Genomic DNA, 18,147 nt, shown 5'->3' with positions numbered 1-18,147 from the left:
TTGTGTGGCTGATCACAAAGCACTACTAGGGAACGAGAGAACCCGAGAACCTCACTCACCACACACATTTGATATCCAACCCTAGTGTGGCCCTTGTCATTGGTAATTATGATACCCGTGTTTAATTCACTCCAAACAAACTTCCCACATTGGCCAGAAAATCTACTTTTTCTTCAGACCACAACCCTTATTCCAGTCCCTAAGCCCCTCGACCGTCGCTGATCACTAAGTGAGGGTCACATGAGAAAATTGCTCACTATTATTTCCTTAACACATTTTTCTCTTTGCAGATTTTCATGGTTCAGCTAAAAAAACCTTCTGAATGATTCTGGTTCACTTTTGTGCCTTTGTTGCCTATACAATCTTCAGAGAACCATGAAAAGCAAGTGAATTTTTACTGAGAAGAATCCTCTCTTCTCAGTAGAAGCTCTAGGTTCAATAATTTGACATCTTCACTGCATGATCAAATTAAAGTCATATGCATATCCCCTTGGTATTGAGCTTCTGGCAATTTTACCAGCCCTAAGCCTGACTTCTTGTTAATTTCTAGGCTAACTTACTTTTTGAGGCTATAAACATGCTTGTAGTTAAAAAAGGACCTTCACTTATTGAACTTCTATATGCCAAGCACTGTCCTAAGCACCTCACCCAACCACCACACAAGGTAAGCATTATTATTTCCATTTTACATATTAAAAAAAAGGGTCCCAGGACTTCCCCAAAATCACACAGCTCATTAGTGACAGAGCAAGAGCCAGAATCCATGGAGTCTAGTTTCAGAGTCCATTCTATAAATTATTACCCTATACACATCTGCCTCTTTAGAAAATCACTATTTCCAGTGTCCTGACTGGTACTTCCAATGCCTTAAAAAACTGAATTCAGATCAAAGAAGGGAATGTTCTGATGTCTTATCATTGGTAGGCTCTGATGCAGGTTGACCTCCCCCTCAATTCCTTTCTAAATTATAGATAAAACTAAGAATGCAAAGGACAAGTTTGTTCTCCAAATTACAAGTCCCCCTTAAGACTAAACACATTGAAAGCTAGAGATCCTCCTCAAACAAAATATTTGAGGTATTGATAAGTCCAACCAATCAAAATTAATTAAACATATTTGCCCCCTAAATTTTCTAATAAAGACCCCTGGTGGTGACAGTTCATCATTTTGTTAGACTGACCTTTCAGTGAACTCTGGTGAACCTATTCTCCCATCAGGATTAGCACCCCCTCTTAAGAGCCCATAAAAGTGACAGCCTTTCTCCCCAGTGCAAAGGATGAATGGATAAACAAAAAAAAAAAACAAATGTGGTACAGCCATATGATAGAGTATTATTCATCCATACAGAGGAATAAAGTACTGACACATGCTTTAAATGGGATGAACCTTAAAAACACTATACTAAGTGAAAACAGCCAGACACAAAAGGCTACATATTGTATGATTCCATTTATATGAAATACCCAGAACAGGCGAATCCATAGGGACAGAAAGCAGATTAGCAGTTGCCAGGGGCTGAGTGGAAGGAAGAAGGGGGAGTAACTGCTAATGGGTACAGTTTTCTTTTGGGGATGATGAAAATATTCTTGGATTACAGAGTGGTGAGGGCTGCACAAATTTGTGAGTATAGTTAAAACTATTGTACTGTCCACTTTAAAAGGTGAATTTTATGGTGTGTGAATTCTATCTCAATTTAGAATATGAAAGGCAAAAAAATAAATAGGGTGACTCCAGCCTCCTCTGGACGCCTATGATTCTTAGTATAACTGAGACCACTGCCTGCCATCCCTGTGAGACCCAAGCTCCCACTTATCTCAAAGGCTAGAGAGAAACAAGTAAACACAATTATAATTCAGTGTGATATATATGTCATAACAGAGGTAATGGCAAATTAACACTTACTGGATTCTTACATTTTACCAGGCACTGTACTTCACATGTATTAAATAATTTTTCCCTCTTACCAACCCTATGAAGTAGGAACTCCCATTATCCCCAAATTAGAGATAAGGCAAGCGAGGCACCACCAAGAGACAACATAACACACTTGTTACCTATGAAGCAGCAGAGTTAAGACGTGGACCTGAGCTGGCTCATTCCATGTGCTCCTGTCTTTAACAGTGCACCCAGGCTTAGAGACAGGCACTGGGTGTCCTGGGAACTCAAAGGAAGGCCACTTAGCCCTGCACAGAGTTGTCACTTAATAGTTCATGTGTACTTTTGGTCTAGAATTTTTGTCATTTTACTTCAAGGGCAGGGCTATGCCCACAGTGCCCAGCAAAAAGTGTTCTCTTATGTGTAGAAGCAATTAAAAAAGAGAAAGGAAGGGAAGGGAGGTGTATCTTACTCTGCAAACCACAGTTCTTTCAGGCTGAGCATCATGGGGTTCACTGTATGCAGATGCTTCTCATTCCATTTCTTGGCATTCCTATAGATGCCATGCCACGGCACAGGGGCGCGGATCACTCTTTGAGGAAACACTCGGGGGATGCTCTCAATGAAGAGTCTTTTCCTCTCCATTGGGTCCATGAGGATGTAATCAACTGTAACCAATAAGGCAAACACTTTGTTATTAAGCAGGGCTCTTGAACACTCTGCTCTCAGCTTCAACACTTAGAAAGTAAAGGAGCCTCTGTCCATTTACACTTGGAAATGGTTCCTCATTTACAAGGTCATCCCCTGGGTGTAACTAAACTGAAGAAGCTCCACTCTGTTGGTCTGTTTTCTTTCTGAAGAGATTTCAGGGGGTAGAAGCATAACTTCACAGTCTGGAGCTCTTAGAACATGGTTTGAGTCCAGTTAGGACACCTAGCCTCATGTGTTAAAGAGCAGTAGAGGAATAATGGCACAGACATTCCAAGCAGGACAGGCTGAAAGTAGGGACAAGAAGTCCTGTGAATGCAGAGGCTGGAGTGGCCACTAAGGCTTGTAGAGAGAGAAAAAAAACCTTGAGAGAAGTAGGTCCTGAGCTAGATTATAAAATTTATATAGGCCCTTGCTACTCATAGCGTTGCCCCAGGATGAACAGTACCTGCATTACCTGGGAGCTTGTTAGAAATGCAGAATCTTGGGTTCCTCCCCAGATCTACTGAATCAAAATCGGCATTGTAATAGGATTCCCAGGTTATGTGGATGCACATTCAAGTGTGGGAAGTGCTGGTATGGACATTACTGATGGGGGTGGGGGGTGGCGATGTTTGAATGAGAATTTATATGATATTCTGGCATTTTCAGAGGAACCAGGATGGAAGACTGATAGTGAAAAGAAGGTGCTCTCCACTTAGGAGTCCCTTGCCCCATTTATGCCCAGCCTTACCTATGCTTTTCATGAGACTACTGTAATAGTCATTTTCTTTCTCCTCCATGAGGACGACCATCAGGGGTTCCAGGAAGGGACTTGTCAGCAGTGTGCTAGAAATCAGCTTTGAAATCCGAGCCATCACTTCATCCTCCTCAGGGATAATCATGTCTTTTTGGATTCCATTAGTCAAATAGTAATAGTATCTCTTCCATAAACAAACCATCAGCAAGAAAATGATCACCAACTGGTTAACACTGTCTACCTGCCCACACCTGTCAGCTACTAGGGCCCTGTTCATACAGGACCCACTCCCACCCTTCATGTGCTATAATCAAGCTTTCTGTGCCTGGCATTTCACACTCATTGCAATGGATCGATGGCAAGTTTTCCATAAAACCCTAGGGGATTCAATCAAAGCCAGAGAGATTCCAGTGGGGTATATGAGGAAGGATTTGTCAACTGCCATGCAGATAGGAACAGTGGAATGAGTACTGAGGTCAGGTGGAGGCAGCTTATCTGGTGAGCTTGAAGAAGAGGAATGACAAGCTCTTCAAAGGGGCTCAAATAAGTCACCATCTTCAACAACAGTGATCCTCTACAAAGCACTTTGGTCCTGTGGCTTGTAGCTCACAGTGGGAGAAAAAAATCCCCAAGTCCAGATAATAGTTATGATACTTCTTCTAGCCCAACTGTGGGTTGTTGAGTTTAGAAAAACAACACAAACACACAAACTGAACAGAAATGGCGTGTGACTTGGTGACTTGAGGAAGTTTTATTTATTTAGGGTTTGCCTCTAAGCTGCTGGATGGCTGAATGGTTCTGGAAATCAATACTTTCAGACACAAAAAAGCACAGAATAGGAAAAGGGTTTAAATCAGCTTTGAGCTTTGGTGCCAACTGTCTGTGGTCAGAAGAGGCTGGGCTCATCTTCCTCCATCATTAATACAAGCTGCTTATATAGTACAAACTTACAAAATTCCCTCATTCTAAGAACTCTTGTTAAAATTCAGATTCAAAGGCCCCTCTTCAGGTAGTTTTAGTGTTTTTGACAAACACCCCCAGTGATTCTTATCTTCAGGCAAGTTTTAGAAATGTCACATAGCTCCTAAGAGCACGGAGACTTTACTATCAGCCAGACCTGACCTAAGTACTAGTTTCGTCTCTCACTCACTGTGTAACCTTGAACAAGTTGCTTAATCAGTCCTCACCCCAATTTCCACACCTGGACAATAGGAATAATCATAGTACCCAGGTCTTGATTGGGGTCAAGGATCTAGAGGGTATAGCATGGAATTTTGTGAACAGCATATAGTCACTATGAATTTTTATTATGAATCATCACACTATACATTACGAAGTCACAAGCTATTTGCCCTGTTTTGTTCTTCTTTTAAGATAGGTTAGAAACTCAAAAGTCTATGTAGAACCAAACATGTAATGTTAATAAGTGAAAATTGGTTGGGTATGAGAAAACAAAGAATGGTGGAAACTGTGACAAACTGGATTATGTATTTCTCATCTAAAGGAGGCAGCTGCTTCTCAGCTTCAAATAGCTTAATTTTTTTCGAGATGTTAGAAATCTAGCTTATGTGAGACCTCCCTTTTAAAAACATATCTAAAGGCCTACTTCAGTCTATGGTAGGGTTGCCAGTTAAAATACAGGACTTGCTGGGATATACTCATATTAAAAAAATATTCATTGTTTATCTGAAATTCAAATTTAACTTGGTGTCCTGTTTTTTTGTTTTTCAAAACATGGCAGTCTTGGCTTATGGATCACCATTTTGCAGCCTGTGTTCTGAGAGGACCCAAGGGCACTGATTTATAAAACTTAAAAGAACAGAGAATTCATAAACAAACACACACATCCTCATTCAGTAGTCTGCCATGGGGTTTGGACTTCAGTATTTTTAAAACATTCCCTAAATAATTCTGCTGTTCTCCCCCAATTTAGAATTATTGGGATGCCAAGAATGATATTTAGCAAATTGAGAAAAAGGAAGCAGTAAGAACATACCTCCAAATCTGATTCAGATGGTCTGGTTTCTTTACTTTCTATTTCCATCTCCTGCTGTAACATCACATCAATCTGTTCTTCTGGACTCATTGGTCTGCTTCCCGGGAGGGTCAAAGATGTTACCACCTCCACCTTCGTGGGTGAGGAGGTTGAGGTGTTACAAACCATCTTGGTCCTGAAAAGTAGACACAGATCAGCTCTACTGCTTCTCTGCAGAGGTGCTGTGTGTCAGGCCTACTTTTTCCAACCTAATGAGTGTCATTCTGCAATAGAAGCCTAGAAGCCCCTCTTCTCTGCATCATTTAATAGCAAGGGGGTATACTTCAATGATGGCCTCTAACCATGGAACACCTCATAGGTACATTACCATTGTTTTTGCTCAGTTGGTTAATTTATTTTTATTTGGAACCTAAAAAAATTGGGTTAGGAGATGGGTGGAAAAAAACATTTGTTACTTGGTGCCCAGGAAAGCTCTGAAGCCAAGAAGCAGGGTGTGGCTTTAATGAGACCACAGTTTTCTTCAGTTTGGCTTGGTGTCTTGCAATCCCCTGCACCCACAGTGATAGCTTACCCAGTGAGATCTTCTCTGTCTCTGGGGAAGAACTTCATTTTCTTCTTTTTGGGCTCTGATGATCTTTTAGTTGCTAGAAAAGTAGAGAAGAAAGACATCAGTGATGGGCAATGGTCTTGGGCCAACCTCTGTTCATGACACATGACTCTCAGGACAGTCCAGGAGTGTACCAAGGGGAGTAGACTCAGTATGGTGCAATGAGGCAGGAGACATGGGCTCTGGTCCCACATGCACCACTAATTACCTTTGTGACCCTGAAGAAGTGACTTCATCACTCCAGGCCTCAGCTTTCCCAACTGTGAAATGGCAGGGCTGAGCATACTTTCTATTCATCTATACATTTGACAAATATTAATAATTGCCTACTTGATTCACTCTCCAATCCTATATACTCTATTTTCTAAATATCAGGTGTATTATTATATTTTTTCTTTAGACTCAGACTTTTAAACTTAATATATTTATTTTAAAGGAATATATGATTTTCACAAATAGATAAACCAATATCATTTGTAACAAATATAAGGTAACTACAAATAAACTTAATAAATATAAAACTGTTATTAAACTTTAACTAGATACTGTTACTTGCTTAAGTCGCTAGTTGAAAGAAATTAACAAGTACTAGAGAAGTGTAAAGACATACTAATATTATTGACAGGTTGAGAGACTCAAAGAGAACTGAAAGCTCCCAGTCAAGATGTATTATGAGTTCATACTTTGAGCTCCTCAATCTACTCCAAATATAACAATAGAAAAAATACTCTTTAAAAATTAAAAAGACATTGCAATATTCAACAAGATGCCTTTATGTGTGGACCAGAAATAAACACGATGTGAGGTAAAAGTCATAAACTCAGCTTTCGGGTCTATGAGAGGCTGAAGTAAGTAGGTGTTTGATATCTGGGAGACTCATAGAGTCCAAAAATATATCATAATTGTGGAGGACAGAAGCTAGGGTCACAGCATAAAGCCAGGGCTGAAGCAAGGCTGCCCTACTCATGAAGACAGGCTGAAATGACAGCAGCACTGCCACACCTATAAATTGTAGGTATCCTCAATTCATGTGGTAGCCAGAGATAGCAGAGAAAGGCTGATAATAACTAGGCCAACCCTCAAACTGCTTCAGGGACTAGATCCTCAAATATCACCTTAGGATGGGAGTCCCAAGTCACCAATATAAGGACTGGTACTGATTTAGAGTCCTAAGAGGCCAGATGAAGGTATAAGAATAAAAAAGCTTTCCCAACTGTGGGATTAAAAAGGGTGTGCCAAAATGGTACACTAATTATGTTTATATGTAAGAACAAACAAAACTAATCTCTGGTGACAGTAATCAGAAAGTGGTTACTCTGGGATGGGACAGTGTGTGGTAGGGGAGACAACTGGTTGTAAAGGAGCACAAGAGAACTTGGTCTGGTGATGGAAATGTCCTCTATCTTGCTTGGGTGGTGGCTAGACAATATAAACAATTATCAAAACCCATTGAAACAAACACTAAATATGTGTGGATTTTTTTGTATGTGGATTATACCTCAAGAAAAAATGGGAGGATGCACATAGTAAGAAGGGAAACAACTCTCAGTGTTAAGTCTGCAAACTAAAATTCCAGAACATGTGAGAAAAACCAATATTAAAAAAGATAACCAGTAAACTCAACAATCAAGGAATAGATTAATAAAGTGGAAACCTTACAAAGCAAATATTGGCCCAAAATAAATGTTGAAGATCAGATCCTCAAAGTAATTTTGAAAGAGCAATGCCCATAAGAATAAAATAAGCAATTGGCAATGGTGGCACCAATAAGTAGAACGAATTAGAAAATCTGAAAAATGAAAAAAAAAAACCTAAGAACAAAAAAACATTCGTTAGACATGATAAACTCAAGATTGGATAGAGTTAAAGAGCAAATTAGTGAACTGAAGATATATTTGAGGAATTCACCCAGACACTGCACAGAGAGAAAAAAGAAAAATGAGAACAAGTTTGAGTTATAGGGCAGGTTGAGATGCTCCAACATCTGTTTCACAAGAATTATTAAAGAATAATCTTAAACAGATATATGTGTACCCAGAGGGATTAAATATATCAATACATATACAGCACTCTGGCAATGAGCTTCTAGGATGGTCCCCAATTATCTCCACTTCCTGGTATCATGCCTCTGTGTAATCCCCTTGAGTGTGGGTTGGACCTAAGGCTCACTTCTAACAAATAGAACACAGCAGAAGTGACAGGATGGCCAACAGCCAGCAAGGACCTGAGGACATGAGTAAGTTTAGAAGAGGATCCTTCCCTTGTTGCCTTTAGATGACTGTGGCTCTGGCTGACACCTTGATTGCACCCTTGTGAAAGACTGAGTCAGAACCATTTAGTGAAGCCATTCAACTCAACCATTCCAGACCCATAGAACCTTTAAGATAATCAATGTTAAATGGTGGTTGTTTTAAACCATTATATTTTGGGGTAATCTGTTATATAGCAATCAATAACACAAGTACATGGCGTGATAGTTGGTGTTTGGTAAATGTAAACCACGTGGTATATGGTAAATGTTAACCATTAGAAACATTCCCATCTCACAGATGAGGAGATTGAGGCTCTACAAGGTTACTGAAAGTTAGTTGCAGCACTATTTATAATAGCCAAGATATGGAAGCAACCTAAGTGTCCATCAGTAGATGAATGGATAAAGAAGATGTGGTACATATACACAATGGAATACTCTTCAGCTGTAAGAACGAAACAGATCCTACCATTTGCAACAATGTGGATGGAACTAGAGGATATTATACTCAGTGAAATAAGTCAGGTGGAGAAAGACAAGTACCAAATGGTTGCACTCATTTGTAGAGTATAACAACAAAGCAAAATGAAGGAACAAAACAGCAGCAGACTCACAGAAAGATTAGCGGTTACCAAAGGGAAGGGGATGGCAGGGGAGGGTGGGTGGAGACGGAGAGAGAAGTGAATTAAGAGGCATTATAATTAGCACTCACAATATAGTTAGGTCACGGGGAAGGCAGTATACCATGGAGAAGACAAGTAGTGACTCTATAGCATCTTACTATGCTGATGGACAGTGATTGCAATGGGGTGGAGGAGGACTTGATATTATGGGTGAATGTTGAAACTACGATGTTGCTTATGTGAAACCTTCATAAGATTGTATATCAATGATACCTTAATTAAAAAAAAAATTTAGCTGCAGCAAGAATTGGTGCCAGGACTAGAACTCAGGAATAGATATCTCACTCCTAAGCCCCACTCTGTGCTGGTATGGCACACTACCAGAAATACCTGATAGCAGCTCCTGATCCATCCTTTTCCTAGGGACACTGATGGTGACCGGCTGGTCGACCTTCAGCAGGTCCCTCAGTTTCAGGTCCTGGGCCATCAAGGAGTAGTTGTTGGCAATGGAGTCACTGGGTCCACGATGGTGGTGCTGCTCTTTGAAGGGTGCAGCCAGGGTCCATGACTTGCATTGCATCAAGGGTGGATAAAAGCTATTGGATATGACAGTCTACAAGGGAAGAAATGCAGAGTATGGCATGAGGAGAGGGACATCTCTCAGGGGGCCTGGGCTCCACTCGCACTGAGACTCACGGAGTCCCACATACCTTGTGCTGGGTTTCTACCTCCTGCACACTTGGTGCAAATACTTTCTGAATGGACAATAATTGCACTTCTCTGACCACTGTGAGAATGATTTCTGATGTCAGGGATAATGGCTGGCTTTCAATATGCAGTAAGTTTGAGAGTCAGGTGATGTGTATCTATTGTCTTTACTCCTTTTTCTTTATTCTGGACATGGCTCTAAGGTAGAAATAATTACCCTTAGTTGAAGCTGCAGAGGTTGAGAGAGTTTGATAACATAGCAGGTAAGTGAGCAGACCGTGTTCTAACTCAGCGTTGTGCTCTTCCTCCCACACTGCTGCAGCATGTTTCAGTGGCAGGAATGACCAAAGCGACCAATTCCACTTGTCAAGTCTGACTGTTTGACCCCCAGAAGAGCCAGCAGAAGAGCAGCAGCCAGGGGACCATACCTCATAGAGTTCAGATGGTTCCTCATTAGCAAAAGGAGGCAGAGGGGGCACCTCTGGCTTCATCTGGGAGTGGCTCATGTGTGATGTATTTTTTACATTTGTGAGAAATGGGAACAAAGCTGCTCTTGAGGTATTAGGTAAGATTTCTAAGCCTCTATGCTGGTGAGGGGTAAAGACCCCCAGGATGGTTTTAGGCACAGACTTCCACCCACAAAACACCCTTCTCAACTCCCTCAATCCACTGTGCAGGTTTAATTTTTATATTACCAATTTGTCTCTCCTCCAGCATCTCCTGCTTGGCTACCCCTCTGTGAGCAAATTCAGATTTTTTTTCCCTTGGGAAGAGCCCAGATTCTGAAGGCACCCTAAGGATCCCACTCAGGGCTGTGATTAAATGAGTTTGACTTTAAAAAATTGACATTTGCATTTCACATACACAAAATTCCACAAAGAAATGCGCTCATGTAGTGGCATTGTATTTTACATGTGTTTAACACACATATAAGCAACTCTTGTTGCTTCTTGTGAAAAGAAAAAGTATCACTTAAACAGTGTGGGGATTTGAGTCTACCATTCCATTTAGTGAGTATACATTTGGGAGTAAGCCTCAGGTGGGGGTAAGCTTGTGACTCCCATGGCCACTCTCAGTGCCAAGGGTCTCTCTTGAGTAGAGCTGAAAGTGATGGCAGTGTTGAACAATGCCATGTGTGTTCTATCTGACAACCATTTGCAAGACAAATACTTCATCTGGGGCTGTGATTGACAAACATAATTTGTTCCAACACTGAAGGAAAACTGCTGGGCTGGACTTGAGAGGTGTTAGCAGTATAGCCCTTTAAAGATGGTTTAAGGGATTTTCATGGTCGTTTTGGTTCTCTGTGGTTTTTCACCTTAGGCAAGGAGTAATTTAGACTTAACTCCTGTGCAAGATAAAACTAATTATTGAATAATCATTGATATATTTAATTTGATAATTACAGCAAATTATGTCATGCAGAGTAACTGGCAGGGGGTAGGGGGCATATGAATCTGATATTAGTCCCAACAAACCCCCTGATGATGATTCAACCTCATAAGATAATAAGAAGAATAACAACATGTGTCATTACTCCAGATTACTAAGCACCAGGCACTGTACAACCTTATGAAATTTTTCATACCCATGTGGTACCTGAACAAACTAAGGCTCAGAGAGGATAGGAATACATCCTACCCACACAAGAGGTGCTTTTAAACACACATCATTCTGCTTCCAACATATCAGAAATGGCAAGTATCACTTACACAGCAAATTAAGAAGGTTGTTGATCTTAAACAAAAACATGCAAACAGATATATCTTGATCCTGGAATCTCAAAACATGAAACAGATATATCTTGAGCCTAGAATCTCAAAACATAAAACAAGTTCACTGATTTAGTGGTCTAATTCAATGGCTCTCAAATATAGTGGCGCCAATAGAACTTTATTAAAAATAAGGATGCATGGGCTTCACCTCAAACATGAGTTTGAGACCCACTGACCCTGCTGCATAAAACTTGCTTTGTGTTTAGATCACTATGTCTGCCTCTCTGCTGTTGACCCCAATTTCAAGGATCTAAGATTAACCAGTCATCTTCAAGAGGCCCCTCTTTTCACTACTGAAATTAATATCAGATATGCCCTGATGAGTTGAACAAAATGAAAAAAAAACCCAGCATCAACCTGAAAGGAACCTGGTCATTAGAAGTGGATATACTATACCAGCCAAGGTCGATTCTGGCAGCAGTACTTTCAGGGATGTGAGGTCATTGATGATTTCCTGCAGAATCCCAGGCATACAATGAAAACTGATTGATAGGTTAGCACTGTCAGTGTTTCATCTTTGCAAGCAACAAGGTGGTCAGTGTAGGCAGTCAAAATCTTTCCCTTGGCCTACCTTTTAAATATATTTCAAATAAAAATCTTCATTAAAAGAATAACAAGCCAGGCTGAGGGGCGGAAGATGGCGGCGTGAGTAGAGCAGCGGAAATCTCCTCCCAAAACAACATATATCTATGAAAATATAACAAAGACAACCCTTCCTAGAATAAAGACCAGAGGACACAGGACAATATCCAGACCACATCCGCACCTGAGAGAACCCAGCGCCTCGCGAAGGGGGTAAGATACAAGCCCTGGCCCCGCGGGAGCCAAGCGCCCCTCCCCCCAGCTCCCGGCGGGAGAAGAGCAGGCAGAGCGGGAGGGAGACGGAGCACAGGACTGCCGAACACCCAGCCCCAGCCATCCGGGCCAGAGTGCAGGGCGCTCGATACTAGGAAAACAGGGCAGCAAGAACAGTGAGCAGGCACTGGAGGCTGGGCCACAGAGGACATAAGAAAAGCGCGCGACCATTTTTTTTTGCTTTTTTGCTGTTTTGTTTTGGCGAGCGCTTTTTGGAAGTCTTAAAGGGATAGGGACCCCAATACTAGGGAAATAGGGCAGAAAGACCGACCGGTGAGCAGAGGCCTGAGGCTGGCACCGGAGAATAAAGAAAAACGAACGACCACCTTTTTTTTTAATTAAAAACTTTTATTTTATTTTTTTTTTAATTAAAAAAAATTTTTTTTCTTTTTTTTTGGTGGGCGTTGTTTTGTTTTGGCGGGTGCTTTTTGGAAGTCTTAAAGGGGCAGGGCGGGACACTTAGTCCAGAGGTAGGGAATCCGGGATCTCTGGGCACCCTAACCCCTGGGCTGCAGGGAGCAGGGAGGCCCCTTACGGAGATAAATAGCCTCCCAGCAGCTCCTGCTCCAACGCGACTCCACCATTTTGGAGTAGCTGCCCGAGCTAGGCCACGCCCACAGCAATAGCGGAGATTAACTCCATAGCAGCCAGGCAGGAAGCAGAAGCCCTGTCTACGTGCAGCTGCGCAGCACAAGCCACTAGAGGCCGCTGTTCTCCCAGGAGAGGAGGGCCACAAACCAACAAGAAAGGAAGTCCTTCCAGCCATCACTCGTCCCAGTTCTGCAGTCTATTCCTATCATCATGAAAAGGCAAAGCTACAGGCAGACAAAGATCACAGAGACAACACCAGAGAAGGAGACAGACCTAACCAGTCTTCCTGAAAAAGAATTCAAAATAAGCATCATAAACATGCTGACAGAGATGCAGAGAAATACGCAAGAGAAATGGGATGAAGTCCGGAAGGAGATCACAGATGCCAGAAAGGAGATCGCAGAAATGAAACAAACTCTGGAAGGGTTTATAAGCAGAATGGATAGAATGCAAGAGGCCATTGATGGAATTGAAATCAGAGAACAGGAACGCATAGAAGCTGACATAGAGAGAGACAAAAGGATCTCCAGGAATGAAACAATATTAAGAGAACTGTGTGACCAATCCAAAAGGAACAATATCCGTATTATAGGGGTCCCAGAAGAAGGAGAGAGAGGAAAAGAGATGGAAAGTATCTTAGAAGAAATAATTGCTGAAAACTTCCCCACACTGGGGGAGGAAGTAATCGAACAGACCACGGAAATACACAGAACCCCCAACAGAAAGGATCCAAGAAGGGCAACACCAAGACACATAATAATTAAAATGGCAAAGATCAAGGACAAGGAAAGAGTGTTAAAGGCAGCTAGAGAGAAAAAGGTCACCTATAAAGGGAAACCCATCAGGCTAACGTCAGATTTCTCAACAGAAACCCTACAGGCCAGAAGAGAATGGCATGATATATTTAATACAATGAAACAGAAGGGCCTTGAACCAAGGATACTGTATCCAGCACGACTATCATTCAAATATGACGGTGGGATTAAACAATTCCCAGACAAACAAAAGCTGAGGGAATTTGCTTTCCACAAACCACCTCTACAGAACATCTTACAGGGACTGCTCTAGATGGGAGCACTCCTAGAAAGAGCACAGCACAAAACACCCAACATATGAAGAATCGAGGAGGAGGAACAAGAAGGGAGAGAAGAAAAGAATCTCCAGACAGTGTATATAACAGCTCAATAAGCGAGCTAAGTTAGGCAGTAAGATACTAAAGAGGCTAACCTTGAACCTTTGGTAACCACGAATTTAAAGCCTGCAATGGCAATAAGTACATATCTTTCAATAGTCACCCTAAATGTTAATGGATTGAATGCACCAATCAAAAGACACAGAGTAACAGAATGGATAAAAAAGCAAGACCCATCTATATGCTGCTTACAAGAAACTCACCTCAAACCCAAAGACATGTACAGACTAAAAGTCAAGGGATGGAAAAACATATTTCAAGCAAACAACAGTGAGAAGAAAGCAGGGGTTGCAGTACTAATATCAGACAAAATAGACTTCAAAACAAAGAAAGTAACAAGAGATAAAGAAGGACACTACATAATGATAAAGGGCTCAGTCAAACAAGAGGATATAACCATTCTAAATATATATGCACCCAACACAGGAGCACCAGCATATGTGAAACAAATACTAACAGAACTAAAGGGGGATATAGACTGCAATGCATTCATTCTAGGAGACTTCAACACACCACTCACCCCAAAGGATAGATCCACTGGGCAGAAAATAAGTAAGGACACGGAAGCACTGAACAGCACAGTAGAGCAGATGGACCTAATAGACATCTATAGAACTCTACATCCAAAAGCAGCGGGATATACATTCTTCTCAAGTGCACATGGAACATTCTCCAGAATAGACCACATACTAGGCCACAAAAAGAGCCTCAGAAAATTCCAAAAGATTGAAATCCTACCAACCAACTTTTCAGACCACAAAGGCATAAAACTAGAAATAAACGGTACAAAGAAAGCAAAGAGGCTCACAAACACATGGAGGCTTAACAACACGCTCCTAAATAATCAATGGATCAATGACCAAATCAAAATGGAGATCCAGCAATATATGGAAACAAATGACAACAACAACACTAAGCCCCAACTTCTGTGGGACACAGCAAAAGCAGTCTTAAGAGGAAAGTATATAGCAATCCAAGCGTATTTAAAAAAGGAAGAGCAATCCCAAATGAATGGTCTAATGTCACAATTATCGAAATTGGAAAAAGAAGAACAGATGAGGCCTAAGGTCAGCAGAAGGAGGGACATAATAAAGATCAGAGAAGAAATCAATAAAATTGAGAAGAATAAAACAATAGCAAAAATCAATGAAACCAAGAGCTGGTTCTTCGAGAAAATAAACAAAATAGATAAGCCTCTAGCCAGACTTATTAAGAAGAAAAGAGAGTCAACACAAATCAACAGTATCAGAAATGAGAAAGGAAAAATCACGACGGACCCCACGGAAATGCAAAGAATTATTGGAGAATACTATGAAAACCTATATGCTAACAAGCTGGGAAACCTAGGAGAAATGGACAACTTCCTAGAAAAATATAACCTTCCAAGATTGACCCAGGAAGAAACAGAAAATCTAAACAGACCAATTACCAGCAACGAAATTGAAGCGGTAATCCAAAAACTACCAAAGAACAAAACCCCTGGGCCAGATGGATTTACCTCGGAATTTTATCAGACATACAGGGAAGACATAATACCCATTCTCCTTAAAGTTTTCCAAAAAATAGAGGAGGAGGGGATACTCCCAAACTCATTCTATGAAGCTAACATCACCCTAATACCAAAACCAGGCAAAGACCCCACCAAAAAAGAAAACTACAGACCAATATCCCTGATGAACGTAGATGCAAAAATACTCAACAAAATATTAGCAAACCGAATTCAAAAATACATCAAAAGGATCATACACCATGACCAAGTGGAATTCATCCCAGGGATGCAAGGATGGTACAACATTCGAAAGTCCATCAACATCATCCACCACATCAACAAAAAGAAAGACAAAAACCACATGATCATCTCCATAGATGCTGAAAAAGCATTTGACAAAGTTCAACATCCATTCATGTTAAAAACTCTCAGCAAAATGGGAATAGAGGGCAAGTACCTCAACATAATAAAGGCCATCTATGATAAACCGACAGCCAACATTATATTGAACAGCGAGAAGCTGAAAGCATTTCCTCTGAGATCGGGAACTAGACAGGGATGCCCACTCTCTCCACTGTTATTTAACATAGTACTGGAGGTCCTAGCCACGGCAATCAGACAAAATAAAGAAATACAAGGAATCCAGATTGGTAAAGAAGAAGTTAAACTGTCACTATTTGCAGATGACATGATACTGTACATAAAAAACCCTAAAGACTCCACCCCAAAACTACTAGAACTGATATCGGAATACAGCAAAGTTGCAGGATACAAAATCAACACACAGAAATCTGTGGCTTTCCTATATACTAACAATGAACCAACAGAAAGAGAAATCAGGAAAACAACTCCATTCACAATTGCATCAAAAAAAATAAAATACCTAGGAATAAACCTAAACAAAGAAGTGAAAGACTTATACTCTGAAAACTACAAGTCACTCTTAAGAGAAATTAAAGGGGACACTAAAAGATGGAAACTCATCCCATGCTCATGGCTAGGAAGAATTAATATTGTTAAAATGGCCATCCTGCCCAAAGCAATATACAGATTTGATGCAATCCCTACGAAACTACCAGCAACATTCTTCAATGAACTGGAACAAATAATTCAAAAATTCATATGGAAACACCAAAGACCCCGAATAGCGAAAGCAATCCTGAGAAAGAAGAATAAAGTAGGGGGGATCTCACTCCCCAACTTCAAGCTCTACTATAAAGCCATAGTAATCAAGACAATTTGGTACTGGCACAAGAACAGAGCCACAGACCAATGGAACAGACTAGAGAATCCAGACATTAACCCAGACATATATGGTCAATTAATATTTGATAAAGGAGCCATGGACATACAATGGCGAAATGACAGTCTCTTCAACAGGTGGTGCTGGCAAAACTGGACAGCTACATGTAAGAGAATGAAACTGGACCATTGTCTAACCCCATATACAAAAGTAAACTCAAAATGGATCAAAGACCTGAATGTAAGCCATGAAACCATTAAACTCTTGGAAGAAAACATAGGCGAAAACCTCTTAGACATAAACATGAGTGACCTCTGCTTGAACATATCTCCCCGGGCAAGGAAAACAACAGCAAAAATGAGTAAGTGGGACTATATTAAGCTGAAAAGCTTCTGTACAGCAAAAGACACCATCAATAGAACAAGAAGGATCCCTACAGTATGGGAGAATATATTTGAAAATGACACATCTGATAAAGGCTTGACGTCCAGAATATATAAGGAGCTCACACGCCTCAACAAACAAAAAACAAATAACCCAATTAAAAAATGGGCAGAGGAACTGAACAGACAGTTCTCCAAAAAAGAAATACAGATGGCCAACAGACACATGAAAAGATGCTCCACATCGCTAATTATCAGAGAAATGCAAATTAAAACTACAATGAGGTATCACCTCACACCAGTAAGGATGGCTGCCATCCAAAAGACAAACAACAACAAATGTTGGCGAGCCTGTGGAGAAAGGGGAACCCTCCTACACTGCTGGTGGGAATGTAAGTTAGTTCAACCATTGTGGAAAGCAGCATGGAGGTACATCAAAATGCTCAAAACAGACCTACCATTTGATCCAGGAATTGCACTCCTAGGAATTTACCCTAAGAATGCAGCAATCAAGTTTGAGAAAGACCAGTGAACCCCTATGTTTATCGCAGCACTATTTACAATAGCCAAGAATTGGAAGCAACCTAAATGTCCATCGATAGATGAATGGATAGAGAAGATGTGGTACATATACACAATGGAATACTACTCAGCCATAAGAAAAGGGCAAATCCAATCATTTGCAGCAACATGGATGGAGCTGGAGGGTATTATGCTCAGTGAAACAAGCCAAGCGGAGAAAGAGAAATACCAAATGATTTCACTTATCTGTGGAATATAAGAACAAAGGAAAAACTGAAGGAACAAAACAGCACCAGAATCACAGAACTCAACAATGGACTAACAGGTACCAAAGGGAAAGGGACTGGGGAGGATGGGTGGGTAGGGAGGGATAAGGGGGTGAGAAGTAGGGGGGTATTAAGATTAACATGCATGGGGGGGTAGGAGAAAAGGGAGGGCTGTACAACACAGAGAAGGCAAGTAGTGATTCTACAACATTTTGCTATGCTGATGGACAGTGACTGTAAAGGGGTTTATAGGGGGGACCTGGTATAGGGGAGAGCCTAGTAAACATAATATTCGTCATGTAAGTGTAGATTAGTGATACCAAA

At 40.9% G+C, this 18,147-nt stretch overlaps 1 protein-coding gene across 8 annotated transcripts in view; it reads right to left on the bottom strand.

Annotated features, from left to right (window-relative positions):
* Positions 1–18,147, bottom strand: part of DNAH3 (dynein axonemal heavy chain 3) — a 197,738-nt gene that overhangs the window by 171,553 nt on the left and 8,038 nt on the right. For 4 of the 8 annotated variants that reach the window (XR_005027501.2, XM_036899295.2, XM_057487004.1 and 1 more), the window contains exons 2-6: positions 9,190–9,412; positions 5,890–5,962; positions 5,319–5,493; positions 3,317–3,506; positions 2,348–2,543 (exon numbers count right to left, since the gene is read on the bottom strand). Coding sequence is in view for 7 of the 8 variants with exons in the window: in XM_036899295.2 (XP_036755190.2) it covers positions 2,348–2,543; positions 3,317–3,506; positions 5,319–5,493; positions 5,890–5,962; positions 9,190–9,412 (857 nt within the window). In the remaining variant the exon portion in view is untranslated. Of the gene's footprint in view, positions 1–2,347; positions 2,544–3,316; positions 3,507–5,318; positions 5,494–5,889; positions 5,963–9,189; positions 9,413–9,935; positions 11,906–18,147 lie in introns of those variants that run through there. The other 4 variants (XM_057487006.1, XM_036899322.2, XM_036899314.2 and 1 more) reach the window with 4 other exon arrangements.

Source organism: Manis pentadactyla, chromosome 10 (assembly GCF_030020395.1).
Source record: "Manis pentadactyla isolate mManPen7 chromosome 10, mManPen7.hap1, whole genome shotgun sequence".
Classification (NCBI taxonomy): Eukaryota; Metazoa; Chordata; class Mammalia; order Pholidota; family Manidae; genus Manis; species Manis pentadactyla.
Note: the sequence above shows the minus strand (reverse complement) of the source record. Positions and strands in the feature narration are given on the sequence as shown.